The sequence below is a fragment of the Peromyscus maniculatus genome, chromosome 5 (assembly GCF_049852395.1).
Source record: "Peromyscus maniculatus bairdii isolate BWxNUB_F1_BW_parent chromosome 5, HU_Pman_BW_mat_3.1, whole genome shotgun sequence".
NCBI lineage: Eukaryota > Metazoa > Chordata > Mammalia > Rodentia > Cricetidae > Peromyscus > Peromyscus maniculatus.
In genome coordinates, this window is record NC_134856.1 from 105,497,445 (window position 1) to 105,519,026 (window position 21,582).

At 44.7% G+C, this 21,582-nt stretch overlaps 1 protein-coding gene across 1 annotated transcript in view; it reads right to left on the minus strand.

The window, feature by feature from the left end:
- Nucleotides 1-21,582, minus strand: part of Scgn (secretagogin, EF-hand calcium binding protein) — a 41,453-nt gene that overhangs the window by 14,313 nt on the left and 5,558 nt on the right. Inside the window, exons 3-7 of the mRNA XM_076573043.1 lie at nucleotides 17,622-17,714; nucleotides 15,252-15,341; nucleotides 11,837-11,893; nucleotides 11,064-11,141; nucleotides 1,352-1,407 (exon numbers count right to left, since the gene is read on the minus strand). Of these exons, the coding sequence (XP_076429158.1) occupies nucleotides 1,352-1,407; nucleotides 11,064-11,141; nucleotides 11,837-11,893; nucleotides 15,252-15,341; nucleotides 17,622-17,714 (374 nt within the window). The remainder of the gene's footprint in view (nucleotides 1-1,351; nucleotides 1,408-11,063; nucleotides 11,142-11,836; nucleotides 11,894-15,251; nucleotides 15,342-17,621; nucleotides 17,715-21,582) is intronic.

The following is a 21,582-nucleotide window of genomic DNA, read 5'->3' on the forward strand; positions in this document are numbered from 1 at the left end:
AGTCCCTGTACACCAAGCTACCTCCCCTAGTTCCATTTATGTGAAAGGCTGAGAACAGGCAGATGTCAGTGGAGGGAATAATAAAATTAGAAGCTCTCATTGTCGCCCGTATTTCCTTGATTTCAATGAATCTTTTGGACACTGACTTTTATTCTGAGGAGAAACTCTCGAACAAACCTTTCTGACCTCTTCTTGGGGTTGGGGTGAGAATTCTGTCTCAGTTTCCCAAGTGTGAAGTGGAGGGAGCAGAAACAAAATATTCAAGTTGAGGTCCCCTTGCTGGGCTCTGTGAGGAGAAGCACTGTATTCCTCTTTGACTGGTCTCTTAGTGTCCCCTTTTCATCAAAGTGACTCAAAGTTAGGATGAAGGTCTGGAGAGAGTCACTTAGGAAGACACTGCTCCTCAGAAATACAGAAATCCATCTAGTGTGTCAGAGTCAATGTCAGGGTGAGGACTGAAGAGTCTTCCTAGTACGTCTCTTCACAGACAACCTTCAGAACCAGACACAGAGCCTAGAATGCACTAAGCCATGGGTTCAATGTCAAGAACAAGAAAGGGGAAGAGAAGCACACAAACAAGAGCTACACAATACCATGATGTGACACAGCCAAGAAATTCTTTCTAGAAGTTATGTCATGCTTTTCTGATATCCAGCCTCTGAAATGGTAAAATGATTAAATGATTTTTTTTCTTTATCTTTTAACCTACCTCTGACATCTCATTATAGTTATGGAAAGCTGCATAACAATACACATGGTGGCCCATCAATCCCAAGTCACCTGCAAGACTCGAAGACATTCTCATCCTCCCCTCCTCCCCTGCCAGCCTTTGGGAACTGCAGAGGGTAGTCAGCCCTCAAAGGCCAGCAGAAAGCTAGTCCTACTGAAGCCCAATCAGCTGTTACTTTTGTTCTGAATTAACAATTCAACATTCCCAAAGTCAGTGAATAGCTTCAAGATTCCTTCTTTCTTTCATTTATCATCATCATCACTGCTTTTGTTTTGTTAGGTTGGGGTTTGGAGGGGGATATTTTTAATTTGGTCCTAGGATCCCAATGTGGGACTGTGAATGCCTGGCCTCTGTGGGCAAAATCACTCATGTATCCGTGAAATTAAAAAAAACAAAAACCTTGAATTGTATGTCTTGTGCATGTAGGTAGGATGGAGCTTTGATTATCTTCACGAAGGAATCTGTTTCCCAAAGTGCTTCAGAAGCACCACAGTGGTTTGATAAGATGAACCTGTCTCTCAGATCCAGGCTAGAGGGCATCTCAGATTTCAGAGGATGTGTGTTGCCACCAGACCCGTGGACGGGAACGTCTGAATTTGCCACCGTTTCGACACCACTCACCTTGCCAAGTCGTTAAGATCCAAACGGCCATCTTTGTTTTTGTCAAAGATCTTCATCTGAAAGGCAAAAGGGAACATGGATTTGACAAATGCTTGTACCAGGAATTGATCTTGACAGGTTTTTTTGTTTGTTTGTTTTTTGAGACAGGGTTTCTCTGTATCGCCCTGGCTGTCCCAGAGTCCCAGATCTTGTTCTGTAGACCAGTCTGGCCTGGAACTCAGAGATTGTCCAGCCTCTGCCTTAGGAGAGCTGCGATTAGAGGCATGCACTACAGCCACCCAGTGATCCTAAAGTTTTTAAGGCAACTCTCTCTAAAGCAGCTGAGTTGAGGAACACACCTACCTGGGGGAAATGAGTATCTGCCACCAAGTGACTGGCAGCTCAGCTTCTAGTTGGGACAGGTCACAGTGACCAGTCCTCAGTGTGTTATCACAGTACAGGTCCCTGTCTTGTTCCTGTGACTGAGACCCAAGGCTAGCTGGCGCCTCTCCCTCACAGCAGCTAATCTATGGCAGCATTCCTGGTTGCCACGGTAGAAAGAAAACGACAGCTCATTTACTGATTAAAATTCCGTTATTCCCAAGCAAGCTACTGGCCACATCTAAATTCAAAGGAGTGGAGCAGTCAGCCCTGCCATGTGCTTGGAAGGAGAGATGCAGCTATTCAGGGATGGCAGCGATGACTGCTGTGTTTCCAGGAGGGGAACTAAGACTGCACAGTGATGACAGCTTGAAATCTGGTGTTTCGCTTCGAGTCAGGGTTTTATTGAAGTATTTTATATTCACCTACGGCATCTCAGCAACCAAGCCTTGGATGAGGGCATCTTAGAGAAGATGCCTCATTGAGTAGAGCAGAGGGCAAAAGACATCCAGCATTGTCCAAGGAGCCCACTTGCACTGTTAGCCTGTACAAAACTTTAGGAAAGGTAGTATTGAGGTAAAAACCTTCTGTTCTAAGCTCTCAGGGTTTAGGCATGTAGAGGGGACACACTTCTTTACATATAGCAGTGGGAATGTGACTTCAGATTCTAGCGCTCCAGAGTATCTGTGGACAGATCTTGTGAGGAGCCTGCGCAGGCAAAGGAGGCATGAGCTCATTTGAATATATATTAGTTTTAGATCCTTTCTACTCCAAGTTCAGTTTACTTTTAGTATTTGATATTAATTTGAAAGTCTATTCTCCCCAACTTTGGCATAAAAAAATGGTCTATTATAGAACCTACTGAAACAGGGGAAACTTATAATAGTACGTTCCTGTAATCCCTGTACTGAGGAAACTGACGCAGGAGGATCAGTGCAAGTTCAAGGTCAACCTGGGCTACATAGTAAGACTCTATCTCATAAAGCAAAAACAGAGATGTCACAGATGGCCCAGGCGTATCTTGGGACTTCTTACATGTCCTATCATATCCCTTAAATATATATGCTATGTCCAGTCAGATAATGGCACTTTTTGAGGGTGTCCCACAGCTCACTCTTTGTGATGCTGCATTACAGGGGCTTCTAATAGAAAGCAAGGTTAGATTGATCCCTAAGAAAACAGTAACCTCACCTTGAAGGATGTGGGCCTGACTCCATTGCTGGGCAAACACAAAAGGAAAACTTTCTAGGCTGAGAAGTGCTTGAGGAAGAACTGGAAACTAGTGTGGTCAGTTAGACGCCTGCCTTCGAGGTTTACTTCAAATCAGAACTGGAGAACTCAATTGGCAAAGTGCCTATTGTATAAGCATGAGGGCCTGGATTCACCCTCCAGCACCCATGTCAAAGCTGGGCTATGAGTACACACATCTGTAACCCCAGTGCTCATCCAGGCCTGGGAGGCAGCAGACACAGAGTACTCAGTAGCCTGATGGCCAGCTAGACTGGCATGTACAGCTGTGCACAACAGAGGATCTTGACTCTCACAGGGCGGAAGGTGAGGACCTGACCCTGGAAGTTATCCTGTGACCTCCTTATGAGTGCAATGTCGTGGGGAGTACCTGCAGTTACACACTAAGAAGCCTGCATATGCACATACACGTGCACGCATGCGCACACATGCACACACACACACACACACATACACACACACACACACACACACACACACACACACACACACACACACACACGAGATGTAAAACACACAGACACTCTCAGAGACTTGTCTTGTAGGCGATGATAAGTTGACAGTGATCAACCGTCTCATGATAATGACACCCTTAGTGAGAAGACAGCTTTCTGAGCAGAGGTTGTGAAGAAGTGGATGAAAGTAGCATGCATACCTAGGTGAAGGGTATTGGGCAGAGATGGGAGCCATGCAACCTGTGGCACAATACTCAGGCGGCCAGTCTATCAGAAAGTGGAACTGCCAGTAGTGTGGAAAGTCCTGGGTGGCGCTACACAGCACTGTCCCCCCAGATCAAGCCTTCCATCTTGGAAGGAAGCTCTTGAAGACTCATGTTGTTCTAAAAGGAGGCCAAACATTCCATTCTGCAGGAAGCTCCTTAAAACTCAGGAAGCAACAACTCAATTGCTTCAGAAACTCCCAGAAACAGACTAGATTCACAAGGCCCATCTTTCCTCAAGCTTATATAAGCAGGGGGATGCCGAGAGACACTCTCAGACTAGCCGAGCCACCTAGACTTCTAGAACAGCCAAGCTGCCTGGAAGAAGCAGAGACCAGCCGTGCTGCCGAGGAGGGAGGCTTAGACTTTGGAATTGCCTGAAAACTGTGCAGAGAGCTGGGCGTTGTGGCCTTTGTGAGTCATCCCCCGTGTTGGAGTGGGCTCTTCAGTGACGCAGCTGTCTTTGAGTCATCCCTGCTCCTGGAAAGCAGCCACTCACCTGTACTCTGGTCATATAAAAACTCATTGGATAACCAGGTTGGAACCTCGTGCAATTGTTACTTTGGCCTGCTAGGGTTCCCTTTCTAGAGTGAGCAGACATGTTTGTTTTGTCTCCCCAGGAAGAGTCTATCACACAACATGTGGAAGTACATAAAAAGGAGATAAACTGGGACGGGTGGCTTGGTAAATAAGCAGGTAGCAATGCCTTGTCATTTTCTCTGAAATACGGTAGTCACTGGAGGGTTTAAACTGAACTGTGATCTGGCTTACGGCATGATGGGATCACAGGCTGCTCTGCTCAACCCAGAGCATAGAAAGTGAGAGTGAAGGAATGAAACCTCTTCCTTCGCCCATCATTATGGCTTAGGACAGGGTGGGAATGGCCAGGTTCATGACGTCATTTGAATATAGCTGCTATTATGTTGTGAGTCACCCTTAAAAGAACACATGCTGGAAGCTTAGTCTCCAGGGGGCAACGTTGAGATGGGAAAGTTTAGCTTGGTCTCCAGTGAACCAGTTTTGAGTGGTGGAAAGTTTATGAGGTGGGACCCAGGCAAGTGGTTAGCTCATTCTGAGGGCTTCGTGTAGGTCTTTTGTGACTAGGATCCAGGAAGAGTGAGTTGGTAGGAGAAGAATGAGCGTGGCCTCGGGGTGTCCTGCTTCCGTCTCACTCTGTTCTGTTTCTCATACACTTTTCCTGCCATTGGGATGCATCTGCCATGACTTCCTCACCAGAAGCCAGCCAAAGAGGTGAGGACTGGCCAACCTTAGATTCTCAGTTTCCCTAAACTGTCAGCTAAATAGACCTCTTTTGTTTTCATACCACTGTGCTTCAAATATTTTGTTAATAGTGACAGAAGCTAAATTAATATAGTAGTGGATAGGATTTGCTAATTAGACGTAGAGTATCAGAGAAGGCCTCAAGACTGATTGTCTCGACACATCAATCAAGAGGAAGGGAACCAGCAGCAGAGGAAGTTGATGAGACAAGGTCAGAATTTCCATTTTGGACATGCTAAGTTTGAGATGTTGGGTATAAAAGTTGAGACACATGTCCACGTGTGCCCAAGAAGTTCAGAAGAATGGTTTGAGTCAGAGACATAATGCTGTCTGGCATCAGCTTGCATTTTAAACTGGTTAGCACCATCAGCATGTAGAAAGTAGACAGACCGAGAAAATATCCCATAAATGAGTTTAGAGGGTCTCAGATTAGACAGACTTCGTGCAAGTCATAAGGCCAGCTTAACCTCATAGAAATTTCTTTAATGGTCAAAGTGTCAGAATTTCATTTGATGTTTTGTGATAGTAACTCCCAGAGTCATTAGTTTGCATTGAGCACAATTAAATATCATCTAATGATATTGTATCTAGATACACAGTCTCTCCTCCTGCCTGGAGCTGGTAGCATCCTTTCCTCCCTTCCTCCTCCAGAACATTAATTAGGAATCAGGACAGGACACAGTGTGCAGGCCTGAGCCTTTCTCTTGTGACTGGTTGTCACCCTCAGCTCATTTGTGAGCCACGCTTCACACAGCTGTCAATGCGGCCATTCTCATTAGGGTCAATTTGAAGTCATCTGATAGGATACATCTCTTAAGCAAAGCATTGCATGCTAAACCTCGAAAGAAAATCTTCAGTGTATCTTTACAATGATTGTGTTCATCTCTCAGTAAGAAGGCATTAAAGCAGCAGAAATGTGATTCACTTGTAGAGAATCACTCAGCCCTCAGGAGGTACGCAGTTTCCTAGACTTGGGACTCCAGGTGAAACTAGCATTGAAGGATGGAGAGGAAACTCGAACTCAGCTCCTCTTACTGGTCGATGCTTTGTGGTGATGACATTCACAGTGGGAGTAACAGGAATAATCACAGCATTCTGGTCCTCTCCAGATTTCCCCTGACAAAGACTCAAAGGCTGAGGCAGGGGCTGCATCTTCCTTCCCAGATCCTCCCTAAACACATGTCAGTGGCAGAACTCACATCTTCACATGAACTCATTTACCAGATCAAATTTAACCATAAGGAAAAAACATCAGCAGAGTGATGTCCCTCAGTAGAAAAGGGCATCTTCTGAGTCACTTTGAGAGCTGCATGATCATTGAGGAAAGGAGGACATTTAACACCATGGCTCTGAAACACCCCATTGCCATTCCTAACGTTCTTGACATTCAATAGGACAATGAATATTGGAAGAGACCAGAGAGTGACTCCCTTTAATGTTTGAGGGCTGAAGCAAACAAGTGTTCTGGGATAAATCTTTTTGTACACTGTGAAATGTGTCTTTGCCTAAGGCACCTTCTGATTGGTTTAATAAAGAGCTGAATGGCCATTAGCTAGACAGGAGAAAATAGGTGGGACTTCCTGACAGAGATGAACTCAGGGTTAGAACCTAGGTGCACAGAAATGCCAGAGAGATACAGACTAAGTCAGACATAAAGAATGGAGGGGAGGATAAAAAAAAAGCCATGTGGCAACATGTATATTAGTAGAAGCACGTTAATTTAAGTTATTAAAGCTAGTTAAGGACAAGCCTAAGCTAACGGCCAAGCTTTCATATTCAATAAGAAGTCTCCATGTCATTTTTTGGGAGCTGGCAATTGGCAATCCAAAGATAGTCCAACAAGAAAGCTAGCTACAAACGAGAATTCCCTGTGAGGATATGAGGTCATCTGTTCCTTGGAAGGTGGGCATAGGGGACAGAGTAAGTTAAGGCAATGATATCACAAGGCCTTCCCTGTGGATGGAGTCAAGGTATCCTATACAGCCCTATATCAATACTTTGTCCCGCCCCCTTTCTCTCCCCTTAACATCTCATAGTGTCTTATCTCTGGCAACATTCTTCCCATGTCTATTGCAACTTGACTATGAAGATCACACACGCACAGTCCAAAGAGAAGAGCAGAGACTCAGTTTAAGGAAACAAACTGTGATATGAATCCTGGCCCACCGGGACATGTCCTTAGCCCGTTCTTTGTGTCAGCCCTGCCCGAGGGAGTCATCAGGGTTCATAACCGGTGCTCAGGATTTTTCTGCCTGAGAATCTTTCTGCAGCAAAGGACCCCAGAAAGAGTCATAAATAGTGGAATTTGGACCTGCCAGGTGCCATGTCTACTTGGCCCTGGAGCTTTAAGTTTAAGGGAAGGGAAAAACTTGAGACACAGGACATCCTCCATGTGAAATGTGCAGGGTCATGAGGAACTATACAAGCAAGGGTTATAGGAAGGTCCCCAAGAGAATCATTACTTACTCTACTGTGGTTCAGTCATAGCTCATTCTTAGCTAACAACTGAAAATTCAGTGCAATTTATATTAAGCAGCCTGCTGAGTGTCAGACTTCTGTGAGGGCAAGGACTTGGAGATAAGATGCTGCTGTGGGCTATAGTGATGCTATGTGATGGTGAGCTTTAATTGTCAACTTGATACAGTCTAGAATCACCTGGGAAGAGTCTCAGTGAGAAATTATTAACTTTTGGGCTGGCCTGAGACATGTCCATGGGTCACTATCTAAATTAATATGGAAAAACCCAGCCCACTGTGAGTAGTACCATTCCCTAGGCAGGGGTTCCTAGCCCGTATAAAAGTACAGAAAGTGGTACCAGCCATAGTGTGCCATGGTGCTTCAACAGTAAGCAAAAAAAAAAAAAAATGGTAAACAGACTAACCCTTTTTGTCAATAATAAAGAAGTCTGAGTTTCATTTAAGAGAAAACAAGCTAGGCACAAGCAAGCAAGTGAGCACAGAATCACAGCCATTTCTCTCCGCCCTTGACTGTGGATGTGGTGTGACCAGCATTTTAAAGCTCCTGCCTTGACTGCCCCACAAGATAGTCTGTAACCTTAAATTTTAAGCTGAAATAAGTCCCTTTCTCCACTAATTGTCCTTTTGTTGGGACATTTTATCACAGCAACATAAATAAGGCTAGCATACCCTCAGTTCCCTACTGTGCTGGCTCTACGTTTCCACTCTGTCATGCAATGTAATATGGTGATATTTTATTGTGCTGAAATGTGATTTTATTTGTATGTTAATAAATAAAGTTTGCCTGGAGATCAGAGGTCATAGCAAGCCAGGAACAGCAGTCAGGCGGTGGTAGCCCACGCCCTTAATCCGATCACATGGCAGGCAGAGTCTCTGTGTGGTCAAGGACACAGCCAAGCATAGTGAGATAAGCCTTTAATCCTAGTACCAACCATAAAGTCCTGGAAGTCTGTATAGACAGGCGGTGACGAGGAAGTCATGTGGTTGGGTTTAGTCAATGAGAAGGCAGAACAGAAAGGCAATAAAAACACAAGTCAGGCAGGAAGAAGGTCTCTTCTCTCTCTCTCTCTCTCTCTCTCTCTCTCTCTCTCTCTCTCTCTCTCTCTCTCGGGAAGCGAAGGCAGTGAGGTGGTAAGATAAGGTAGTCGTGACTCTCTGATCTCTTTGACTATTTACCTCTGTATTTGGCTCTGTGTTTCTTACTTACTAAGACTGTTTAGAATTTCGTCTACAATATAATTTTTTATTTATTTTATGTGTTGTTACTGCCCAGCTCCTCTTTCCATTTTTCTCACTGTTGACTCCCCAGTGACTAGACTCCTGCCTGGGGCTTGATAAGCACTTAATGACCGTTTGCCGGGTGACTTAGGCGAATGACCGTGATGTTAAGGTGGGGACATGCACAATAGGCTAGACAGAGTGGTACTGGGCTCACTATGAAAGGAGGTTGTAAGGATTTCTTAGGGAAAGATAACATCTAGCTGAATATTGAAGGATGTGCCAGAACCAGGGGAGGGGGAGAAATGTAGACAAAGAACAGCTGAGATCTATAATGAAGCAGAAAGCAGAGATTGGAATTGTTAGCTAGAGGTGGACAGGAGCCCTCTGCTCAAATAGCTTCAAGCTGGAAGAAATGCCAGAAAGCTGCTAGAGATTGAAAATGCAAATCTATTCATTGTGTAGTTCATGTTTTACAAATTAATTAAATTGAGATAACAACAGACAGGCTAACATTCTGTTCAACTGATGTCTTAAATATGTTCAAGGCTTCCTAGTCTGGCCCCTTGAAAGATGCAAACTAGTTCCTTTTTCGTGTCTATTCCATGACAGATCTTCACTGGCACTTAGGTCAGAAGGATCTCAGGGGCTCTTGAATAGGGCACCTGCTTCCCACCCCTGGGAGATCTCCACCCTCCCAGGGCTGAGCCTGTGTCTGCTCGGGATTCCCAATATCATCCTGCATTCAGTTAGAACAAATAAGCCAAATGCTTCCTAGATGTCCTGTCTGGAGTCTGGTTCTCCCTTGAGCATCATCTTTTCTTATTTACAGGTCATCATGGTCAAGATAGCTTTCATTTTTCCCTGGGAAGACTCAGAGTGGCCAAGGTCGAGAGTGACATTCTGGAGGGGTCCAGGGTTGACATCTAGGAAGCTGAGTTTGTGGTGCCTTTGGCTGAGAAACTTGGTTTTTCGTAGTTAGCTGATCTTTGAAATCAGTTTCAGTATTTGAGCAACCCAATTAAAAGCCCATATACAGTGCCAGGAAGACAGGTCAGTGGGTAAAATAGTTCTGCAAGTACAGGGACCTGAGTTTAATCCCTAGAGCCCACAGTTTAAAAGCCAGGGGTGGCAGCATGTGTGCAGTCCTAAATAAACTTGAGGGTCCCTGGGATGACTAGTCAGTCAGCTTAGCCAACTAACCGATAGACCTCAGGTCAGTGAGAGATCCCCATTTTTATGGGATGGTTCCTGAGGAATGACACCTGAGGTTGACTTCATGCCTTCACATGCATATGCATGCCTCCACCCCAGGCACAGATATGCTCATGCGCGCGCGCGCGCGCGCGTGCGCGCGCGCACACACACACACACACACACACACACAGTGGCCCACATTTTAGAAACCCACATACTGTTGTCAGTTGGATATGCTCCAACTTCTCATAAGCTCTGCTCAAGAATTGTTTGTATAAATATAAATGTAACATGGAGACACTGGTTAAAAAAAAAAGAGAAGTGATGTAAATACAGTATTCATGTCTGAAATTCTAAAAAGCATTAAATTAAAAATATAAAATAAATGTGACACTTCTACAATACTCAACTAAGACTGTCTGTAAGTCACTTGCTTACTAATTAAGAAATCTGCAGATGTAATGAGAATGGAACACAGCCCTGGAGACAGGAAGAGGCTGGCATGGCAACAGGTACACTTCAGCACAAACTGCTGAGAGCCTTTTGTGAACACTGAAACAGAAAGCAATGATGAGCCCACCAGAGGCAACTTTTCCCCATCTAACAACTTTCCAAGGAGCTTGACCTGAAATCATCTCATGGTTATTTAGACCAAGAATTCCTTAAGAAGAGTGTGAAATAACGGCATGACCTGCACTAAAAGATGATGACTCCAGGGCACCTGTGCTCTCCGTGGAATGCACAATGCTTCTTCAACATCAACTCGCTTTGTCCTGACATACCCAGGCACCAGTTTATCACTTTCCTAGGTCACGGCCACAGGAAACATGTGCGTTTCCATCTGCATTTCCTCTGCTCTGAGCCCACAGGCTCAGTGAATGAATCACCACGGTGGTGGGAGGCCATGTCCACCTGTTGGGTCCTGATGGCATAGGTTCATGTCTACTTGTCTCTGTGTTCCTTCGATGACCATTGAGTTTGCTAGCAAGGAGCTTAAAAGCCTAGTGTTTTCTGGACATTCCTGGTCTCCCTAAAGACAGCTGAGCAGCCCTCTCTCTGAAATGCATGCATCTGACAGAGGCTACAACAGCTCAGTTTTAGGCACTGTTGCAGAGCCAGGCTCTTCCCAGGCAGCCATCCATCAGCAAACATTTCCTGGGGAAATGAGGAGGCCAGGGCAGGCTCCCCCACAGGCCCACGCTCCTTCACTCACCATGGTGCTGGTGTACTCTTCCAGTTCAGCCTCGGAAATAGCCTTTTTGTGGTGGAGGAAAAGATCCCGGAGGAAGTTCTGTGACACCAAGAGAAGAGTGAACATAGTGAGCGGATAAGATACCAACATGTCTAAGGTCTTTTCTGCCTAAGGTCTTTTCTGGGCTGGGGATTGTGACCTGTTTCATGGAGGAAATAAAATGCTGTTAAATAAGCATTAAGCATAAGCGTGGAGGGCTGCCATTGAAGGATCTCTTGGAAGCCAGAGAGGAACTCCAAGCACTAAACATATCGTAAAAGCTCCATTCACCTCTTTGCCAAGGACAGCAGCATGACAACCAATGTCTAAACCTTTATTTATTTTCTCATTTATTTACTCAATTTTTTATTATTGTGCTGTATGTGTGTGCACACAGACACATGCATATAACATGTAGAGGTGTGCAAGAGTGTGTGAAAATCAGAGGACAACTCTATGGAGTTGTTTTTCTCCTTTCATCTTTACGTGGTTCTAAGGATTGAAGTTGGGTTGTCAGGCTTTTGTGTATCCTGGCTGAGTCATCTTGCCACTTTCTAAATCTTAACATAAATACGCTCTTTTTTAAGTAATAAATTCAAAATCATGCATCTTGGGCCCACAGAAATCAAACTCATGGATAGATAGATATAGGTATAGGTATAGATAGAGACATAGGTATAGGTATAGGTATAGATATAGATAGATATAGGTATAGATATAGAGAACACCCACTGTTATTTCCCCCCGACACTTACGCAAAGCTCAGCAGCTGATATGAAGCCGCTGCTGTCCGCATCGTATTTGCGCCAAATCTGAAACACACAAAAGCCATTTGTCTCAAGCCTTAGCTGCCTGACTTCTTGTAATCTGACAAGAAACAGCCTAATGGAGGGTTGATTTCAGCTCACAGTTCAAGAGAACACAGTCCTTCATAGTGGGGAAGGCTTGGCTGTGGGAGCTCAAAGCAGCTGGTCACATACAGTCAGGAAGCAGAGAATGGACAAAATACGGGGCCAGGCTACGAAACTTCAAATCCCAGGCCCAGTGATCCACTTCCTCCATTCAGGCTCTACCTCCCGAACAATGCCACCAGCAGGGACCAAGAGTTCAAACCTGTGAGCCTAGGGAGGACATCTCACATTCAAACCACACCACTGTACATCCTCAGATAGTTCAGAGTTGGCTTATACTGGATTCCTGTGGGTCGGCAGCTGAAAATGGTCGCTGCCTGGATGCAAACAGACATTTTCCGGGGAGTTCAAGACTTGCTGTGGGGAGAACAATTGTTTGGGTAGAACTCAGCAGAGATGGAGATGCATCCCTGAGATCTCTCAGAGCCACTCCAGAGGACCATGCCTCCCTCCTTTGGAAAACTCAAAATGGAAACCGAAAACAAGAGACTTCTACTGGGAACAGGTACGTAAAGCAGAAATATCTTCTTTGCATTAAAAAGTCTAAAAATGAGAGATACTATGCAAATACTTGTTTAAATATAGAGCTGAGCTGTCACACACGTGAGAGAAGTCCTAAGAGACCCCACAGGACAAAGAACCCCAGTTCCAGGAAGGAAAGAAATGACAGGAACCAAATGTGTCCTAGGCATGTCTGTTGAGCTCTGACCACACAGACAGGTGTACTCGGAGAACTGTGCTCCTGGGAGACAAATCTGAGACAACACAAAGTGGAAAATCTGATTGCTATCTGTTTACAACTAAAACTCTAAAGAGCAATATATCAGTGAAATGATGAACTTCATGGGCAATAAAGGAGCTAAGAGCAAGACAAGGTTGCTTGTGCAATCCTAGCACCAGGGAGACCAAGGCAAGGGTATTGCCCTAAGTATAGGACCAACCTGGGTTACACAGCATGACCTGCCAAAGGAAACACCAAACAAACACTTGGCTCTGACGGCACATGCTTACAATCCCAGAACTTTGGAGAGTGGTGCAGGGGGAATCACAAGTTCAAGGCCTGTGTGGGCCACATAGAGACCCTGTCTCAAAAAGCCTAAAAGCAATGACAGAGAAAACAGACAGACTGTGGAAAATTTCCTAAGGACTTTTGCCTGTGTGACCTCGATTCTGGGTAGAAGGGACAAATTACCACAGACACTTCCCAGTGGCAAGCCTTCCCTCTTGATGGGTAAGGCCAGCACCGATGCACTAAAGAGACAGGTGCAACCTGAACTGGAAGACAGTGCCGGTGAGTGACCTGCAGGCAGCCATGTTTGTCCAGTGCTGTTACTTTGATCACCTCTGATTGTTCTGTGGAGCCACACTATGAAAAGTATCATGAAACTTTCGGGATTTGGCTTTGCCTTGTTTTGATTTTTAGTAGACAAAATTACCCTTCTTTTATACGTGGGGTGTCTGTTACCAATCAGGATTGTTAATCTTCATTGCCAACTTTACTGGTTTAGAATCACCTAGGAGACACACTTCTTTGTGTGTCTGGGAGTCTTTCTAGACAGGTTTACGGGATGGAAGAAACGCCATGAGCATGAGCAGGACCATCTCATGGACAGGGCCCCAACTAAATAAAAGAAGAGCCGGCTGAGTACCTGCATCCATCTTTCTATGCCCCCCCCCCCCCGACTACAGACATAGCGTGACCACTTGCCTGTCACCCCAGCCGCCTTGCTATGTGCCCTCCCTATGATGGACCGTACTGTCAAACTGTAAACCAAAACAAACCCTTCCTAAATTTGCTTTTGTTGGAGATTGTGCCATAGCAACAGGAAAATAATGAATACACCAACTGCCAGGGTCTTCATTTCTAGACATAATGGGATTGTAGACCTTGCAGGGCTAATGTGAGACACTGGTCCTGAAACTGATGCTTAGTGAGAACGAGTCAGAAACATCTCTCCTTTCAGTCTGTGTCATTTGTAACTGGTGTAGCCAGGCTCACAAAATCTATGTCTTAAACGTGATCCACATTCTAACTTTTATACGTAAGTATACCATGATGATGAAAATGACAAGTAAGTTTAAGAAACACGGGTTACAGGAAGTAAGAAATGACAGGAACCAAACGTGTCCTAGGCATGTCTGTGGAGCAGCTGTCTCCCAGCAGTCTCCACTTAATGATCTTAGAGTAATATTGCCTCTGAGCCACCGGAGACTAAAGATTTTGTGTGAATATTCAGTAAGCCCATCTTTAAGAGCACAAAGTAAAAAGAGTCCCAGGCAAACAGAAAAAGCATACTGCCAGCAGACTCATAGGAAAGGTTGCATCCTAGGAAATAGGAGGAACACAAAGGACATTTAAGATGCAATAAAAGTGCTAGGAAAACGGTTCGGTGGGCAGAGTAGTTGCCGCATTCAGACCTGCTGCGTGCTCTTCCCTAGTGCAGTAGAATATTAAGGAGTGTTACTTTTGTTTATGTTGCATTTGTTTAACTCTGTGAAGCTGTGTTACTGTGCCTGTGTAAAACACCTGATGGGCTAATAAAGATCTGAATGGCCAATAGCAAGGCAGGAGAAAGGATAGGTGGGGCTGGCAGGCAGAGAGAAGATATAGAAGGAGAAAACTGGAGATTGGAAAAAAATCTAGCAGCCAGAGAAGGAGGGTTGTGGGGTCCAGCCACCCAGCTACAGGGCAAGCCACAGAGTAAGAGTAAGATTTACAGAAGTAAGAGAATGGGAAGAGCCCAGAGGCAAAAGGTAGATGGATAATTTAAGTTGAGGAAAGCTGGCAAGAAACCAAGCCAAGCTAAGCCTGGGCATTCATAATTAAGAATAAACCTCCATGTTGACTTATTTGGGAGCTGGGTGGAGGGCTCCCCAAAAGAGCAAAAATAAACAACAATATCCTAGCACCTATGGGAAAGATCTGTATGTGATGGCATGCTCTTGTAATCCCAGCTCTGAGAGGTGGAGACAGGAAAATTCCAGGGCTCCTAGCCATGAGCTCTATATTCAGTGAGAGACTTTATTACAAAAGTAAGTAGATAGGTAGATAGATAGATAGATAGATAGATAGATAGATAGATAGATAGATAGATAGATAGGTAGATAGATAGATAGATAGATAGATAGATAGATAGATAGATAGATAGATAGATAGATAGATAGAGACAGACAGATAGACAGACAGGATCTTAGAGACCAGACAGAGGAATGGATGGCAGTCCCATCCTCTTTCTCCGTGGAGACATCAAGCGCTCACCTGCATGAACTCCACGCTGTTATCCAAGGGAGTTTCCAGGCGAAAGAACAGGAGGAAATTTTCATCCTCAGATAAGAACATACTGGCAAGCTACAGGAAACAAAGAGGAATAGTTGTGAACTCTTACTAGGGTCTATTTGAGAAGTAAACCACGCAGTGCACATATTATAGGGGGTGTTTTCAGAGCTCCCAGCATAGAGAGCCCAGCTCAGCTCTGAGCCCTTGATAGTCAGTCATTAATTATTGGCTCTTTCACAAAGTACTATATTCCTTTAGATAGAAACTGCAGATCCTCACAATAGAAAAAATAGCAGTGGCAATGGTGATGCTGCTGAATTTATCATTTAATTTGTTCTACATGCTTCTCTAAGCACTTCCACCATTGAATTGACGGTTCATCTATTGATATTAGAAGGTGTAGCTCTAAGGTTCATACATGCTAACTCAGTCATTTCTGGTTTATTTTATTTTGTTGTTGTTGTTTTTGAGGCAGAGTCCTAATCTATGGCCAGGAACAGCCTTGCACTTATGACAGTTCTCCTGCCTCAGTGTCTCAAGTGCTGAAATTATAAAAGTGAGCTAGCACACCTGGGTAAATTCAAATAATCTTAACAAGCAGCTATAAGGCACACACACACACACACACACACACACACACACACACACACACACACACACCATTACTAATTTTTCTAATTACAGAAATAAAAAAGCTGTCAGAACTGCAGAGCAAGTGGCAGAGTCTATATTACAAATCAGCACCCTCCAGCCCACACTGAATGGCCATGCTTTGCTGATCTTGTTCTTCAGCGCCAGGTGTGGAAGCAGGAATGCCTGCTCTCTACCTAGATTCCAGGGCTCTGGCTGGGGTTTATACCTTAACACAATTAGTATCTATCTTATACTACACTGTGCAAATGTGTTAATATAGAAGAGCAGTTAATGGTTGATTTACTTCACACGGTCTGTGAACCAGGCAGTGTCCTCTCCCCTAGTGACCACAGCGCTGTCTCAGCGCACAGGCAAGGCTGGCTGGGATGGTTCAAGTGTGTGTTGTCTTCTTTCCCGATTGTCACAAGTAAAGGTGATCTCCTGTGGGTCTTATGCCATGTCACAGAGTGAGTCCAGAATGTACCAGTGACTCACATGCTTGTGGTGTGACAAGCTCACTGTGTATGCTCCACACATACAAAGGTGTAGCATGTCCAATCATTTACAAGAAGTCTTGATAATAATTAGTATCCATAGTTTCTGTTTATATATTTACTACAGTAAGTTCTTCGTCATTTTAGTGTATAGTCTGTCTTTTTAATCACAAAGCTGGAGGGATGACTCACTGGACATGATGCAAATGAAGCATGAGGACCTGAGTTCAAATCCTTAGCACCTCTGTAAAAGCCAGGCGTAGTGACCATGTGCCTGTAACCCTAGTGTTGAGGGGCAGAGACAGACAGATCGTAGGAGCTTGAAGGTCAGTCATCCTAGACAAGACAGCAAGCTTCAGGTTCAGTGAGAGACTCTGTCTGAAGGAAGTAAGATGGAATGCAATTGAGAAAGGCCCTCAACACCCTCTCTGACTTTCACATGAATGCTCATGGGCACACATACATATTCACATACACGTATACACCATATACACCATCCACATACAGACATGGCACAAACACACAATTGCTGTAAAGTTGTAAGCTGTATTATAGCAGCAGCAGCCTCATCCATCTCAGGATTACTACTACATCCCTTGATGGAATCACAGCCATACTGAGTGACTGGCTTGTGCCACCTAAGTCTTGGAAGCATGCTCTCTGAAGTTACACAACAACAAAAATCCCCTAACCATGATTGTCTCCCAGCGTATCCTAAGGGACAAGGGGTGTGTGACTGAAGGCAGAAACTCTTTCTGGACAGTAAACCTTCTAACTGGAGGAGGAACAGTCGGTAAGAAGGGGACTGTGGCAGGCAGGCACTGCATGGCTAAGGCAGCAGCTTGCTTTAGGAGGGGCTTAATAAAAGGGGGCTGAGTTGAAGTAAACAAAGGTATTTGCTGGTGTGTGTTTGTTCGTTGCATTATTGGGAATCAAACGTGGGGCTCTACACCTGCCATGAGCTACATGCTCAACCTTTCGGTTTTGTTCTTTGTTTGGTTGGTTCATTTGGGGGGAGGGGGGTGAGACAGTTTTTCTATGTAGCCCTGGCTCTCCTAGAACTTGCTCTGTAGGCCACACTGGCCTCGAACTCAGTGACCTGCCTGCCTCTGCCTCCTGAGAGCTGGGATGCCAGACATGAGTAACCATGTCTGGCTCCCATTGTCCCTAAAAGGAATGGCTGCTCGTGACTCTAAGGAGGTGGGGTGTGTGGTCGTGGAACTACCTCTTTCATCCATATGCGACCTTCTTTAGAGATGCTGCGGACAGTCATTAACTGTTGTTTCACTCTCCGCACGTTTTCTTCCATACGAGCGTCCTGAAACAAACCATGTGTGAGTATGTTAATGCCACCAGGACCCCAAGCATCCAAAGCATGTAGCCCGATCACCATGTTGCTCTAACCACTTAAAGACTTTTCCAGAAGACAGAGCAGTGCCAGACATTTCTTGATCCACCAATCACCTATTAATACCCTGACTAACTAAAACAGATGTAAAGAAGCTTAGCAACCACAGTGGGCATTAAAAGGATGCATTTAAATGTCATCAGCTATTTGGTTGAAAGAAAAGACTGGGTTATAATTAATGTACAAGAATTCTTTCTGAGAACTCAAAGGTTTTGCTCCTTTTTTTTTTTTTTAACTAAACAGTCCAGCCTTGAAGGCTCTTTGGTTTCTCTCTTGGGGAAAAATAATTGTAAGAGAAAAATAATTAAAAAGGAAAGCAAAGAAATGAAGTAGATGTTGAGTTACTGAAGATATGCCAGGTCCCTCCCATGTGTGACATTTCCTACTCACCTGTTTCTCTTCAGACATCTTCCCCAAAAGATGTCAAGGTTAGTGCAGGGAGTATAACATATATAATTAGCAGTGAAGAGTGATTGACACCAAGAACTGAGAGGTAGAGGTGATCCCAAACATTGCCCAATTCTGAATCCATAGGTGTTGGACTTTATGCCACATTTCTTCTTCTTAACACTACTCTCAGCTCCAAGTCCATCAGCTATGAATTACCAGGGCCAAAAAGAGGTGTGACTGTTGAATATCTACCATTGGTGCTGGTGTCGTGGTAAGGTTGACTCAGCTTCTAGAGGGCTCCCTGGGAACCCCATTCATCTATACATGTGCAGGGCAGTTGCTTGGTGGCTTTGGACTAACCCAAATGTCCCCCTTTCTCACATGAAATTCTCAAGAATAATTGTAGACAGTGCTGGGAAATAGAAATCTTCAAATAAAAAAGAAGTTTGGAATGGCTAGGCATTCATTACTCCTGTCTCATCCAGAATAGCATGCCCCAAAACACATTAGCCAAACCCAGCTACAAACCCAGGGCACACTGCTTACTATTGAACACCCTCATGTACTTGCCACACATGCTGCCAGCCCCAGGAACGTGACAGCAGGACAGGCCTGGCCTCTGCCCTCCATCTCACGCTGCTGGAGGGCATCTTTGTCCTGTTGTTCCTTCCACCAGACTTCTTTTTAAGAGATGTCCACAATGGTGAGGAGATAGTAAGAGGGGAAGCTACCTATGTGGAGCTCAGAACAGAAAGGGTGGGCAGGGAAATACAAATTTGGGGAATACCAAATAGGAAATGAGCATGAAGCTAGGGCTTCCATAAAGAACATTTCAGAGCCTTCACAGCAGCTGTGGGAGACAGAAAAATGTCCCTGTACCTTGCAGCCCTTGGCTTCACTATTGACCCCTTGCCATTTTCTTCTTTGAAGGTGTGTTTTTGCACATACACTCGTGAGGGAGTGCATGTGCGTGCGTGTGTGTCTGTGAGCGCACATGCACGCATGCATGTGGTTTGGTTTTCTCTTTTTACTTGACTAACTTATCAGCAGTGTCTTTTTTTTTTTAGGACCAGTCCCTTCAGTTGAGCTGTGTATATGGTGTGTGTTTCCAAGAGTGTAAAACTAGGTTGAAGAGAAACACCAACTCTGTTTTCTCATCTTGAGTTGTCAAAAAAAAAAAAAATCCAATTTATGATCACTGCTCTATCTCTGCCCTCAGATGACACTGCTCTATCACCACCCTCAGATGACACTGCTCTATCACCACCCTCAAATAACCACTGCTCTATCTCTGCCCTCAGATGACACTGCTCTATCACCACCCTCAGATGACACTGCTCTATCACCACCCTCAGATGACACTGCTCTATCACCACCCTCAGATGACACTGCTCTATCACCACCCTCAGATGACACTGCTCTATCACCACCCTCAAATAACCACTGCTCTATCTCTGCCCTCAGATGACACTGCTCTATCACTACCCTCAGGTGACACTGCTCTATCACCACCCTCAGGTGACACTGCTCTATCACTACCCTCAGATGACACTGCTCTATCACCACCCTCAGATGACACTGCTCTATCACTACCCTCAGATGACACTGCTCTATCACCACCCTCAGATGACACTGCTCTATTGCCACCCTCAGATGACACTGCTCTATCACCACCCTCAGATGACACTGCTCTATCACTACCCTCAGATGACACTGCTCTATCACTACCCTCAGGTGACACTGCTCTATCTCTGCCCTCAGATGACACTGCTCTATCTCTACCCTCAGATGACACTGCTCTATCTCTGCCCTCAGATGACACTGCTCTATCTCTGCCCTCAGATGACACTGCTCTATCTCTGCCCTCAGATGACACTGCTCTATCACTACCCTCAGATGACACTGCTCTATCACCACCCTCAGATGACATTGCTCTATCACCACCCTCAGATGACATTGCTCTATCACCACCCTCAGATGACACTGCTCTATCGCTGCCCTCAGATGTCACAGTGTATGTTCCTCCCAGATCAGTCTTGGTGATTCTGAAGATGAAGGAGAAAAGCATCAGAGCATCTGAGGCACCATTACCTCCGGATTTGGAAGCCTGCTGTTTCCCTTTGCCCGCCAGGAAACAGGAATAATGGGTGATTTGACAAGCTGGGCACTTTGAGCCATGTACTCTTGTGCTTCCCTAGGGTACCATTGTTACCTCAAATGGAACAGAGAGCCCCCAGTGGTGCTATTAAAGCCTAGAATTAGGTGGTTTATAAATGAGAAATTATTCAAACAATCCAGCGACAATTGGATGACTTGCTTTGGTAGTTTTTCAAGATAGCTTCTAACAATTAGTTGAACAACATGATTCTCTCTCAGGTGTATCCAACCTTTTGGCATTTTGACAAGACATTGTCATGTACAAAGTTCACAATAGAGAGCCATGTAATCAAATTACCAAGAAAAGCAATCTCATGTTTTAAGTAAGTTTACAAGTTTGGTTGGGCCTTACTCATCACTTCCTTTGAACTCAGGCAACCCATGGACATCCTTGCTTAGCTCTAAACAGTGTAAGATGCTGAAGCTTAAAAGCCAATCCTTGGAAGTCCAGGTACTTTGGTCAATAGAATCTACTTTGTGCTAGGGAAGTCCCAGACATGACTTTGAGAATGTGGTCCCTGGCACTGCATTCCTGTCTCACTAATTGCAGGAAGAAGGTACAGAATGTGTGTTTGGTATTGAGTTATAAACAAGGTAGAAAACCTTGATGATTTGAGCTATTGGATTCTCTAAGATCCTGCTATGTATATCTGGGGTTAAGTGGACTTGGGCAGAGATGGGAGGCATGTAAGCCATGGCACAATACTTAGCAAGGGAGACTTTTGGAAAGTGGCATTGGTGGTGTGGAAAGACTGGGGTGTGTTATATGGCAACCCAGATTAAACCTTCCATCTTGGAAGGATGCTCCTTAAAACTTAGGATTTCTAAAAGGAGGCAAAACATTCCATTCTGGAGGAAGCTCCTTAAAACCACGATCATGGTCATTCCCCATGCCTCTAGGACTGTAGTGGATACCAGAAATATGGGGGGGATGCACTGAGTTTTGTGTCAATTGATCAGTATTTATCTCTTCCCTGTTTAATACTGAGCAAACTTATCAACAAGTATAGAAATGGAGTTGTGGAGCTGGAGAGATGGCTCAGCCGTTAACAACACTTGCTGTTCTTACAGAGGACTTCAGTTCAGTTCCCAGCACTCACATGGTGGCTCACAACCATCTGTAACTCCAGTTCTAGGGGATCTGACTCCCTCTTCTGACCTCTGAGGGCACACGGTATCTATACATGCAGGCAAAACACCCGTACACATAAAAATAAATAAAATAAAATAA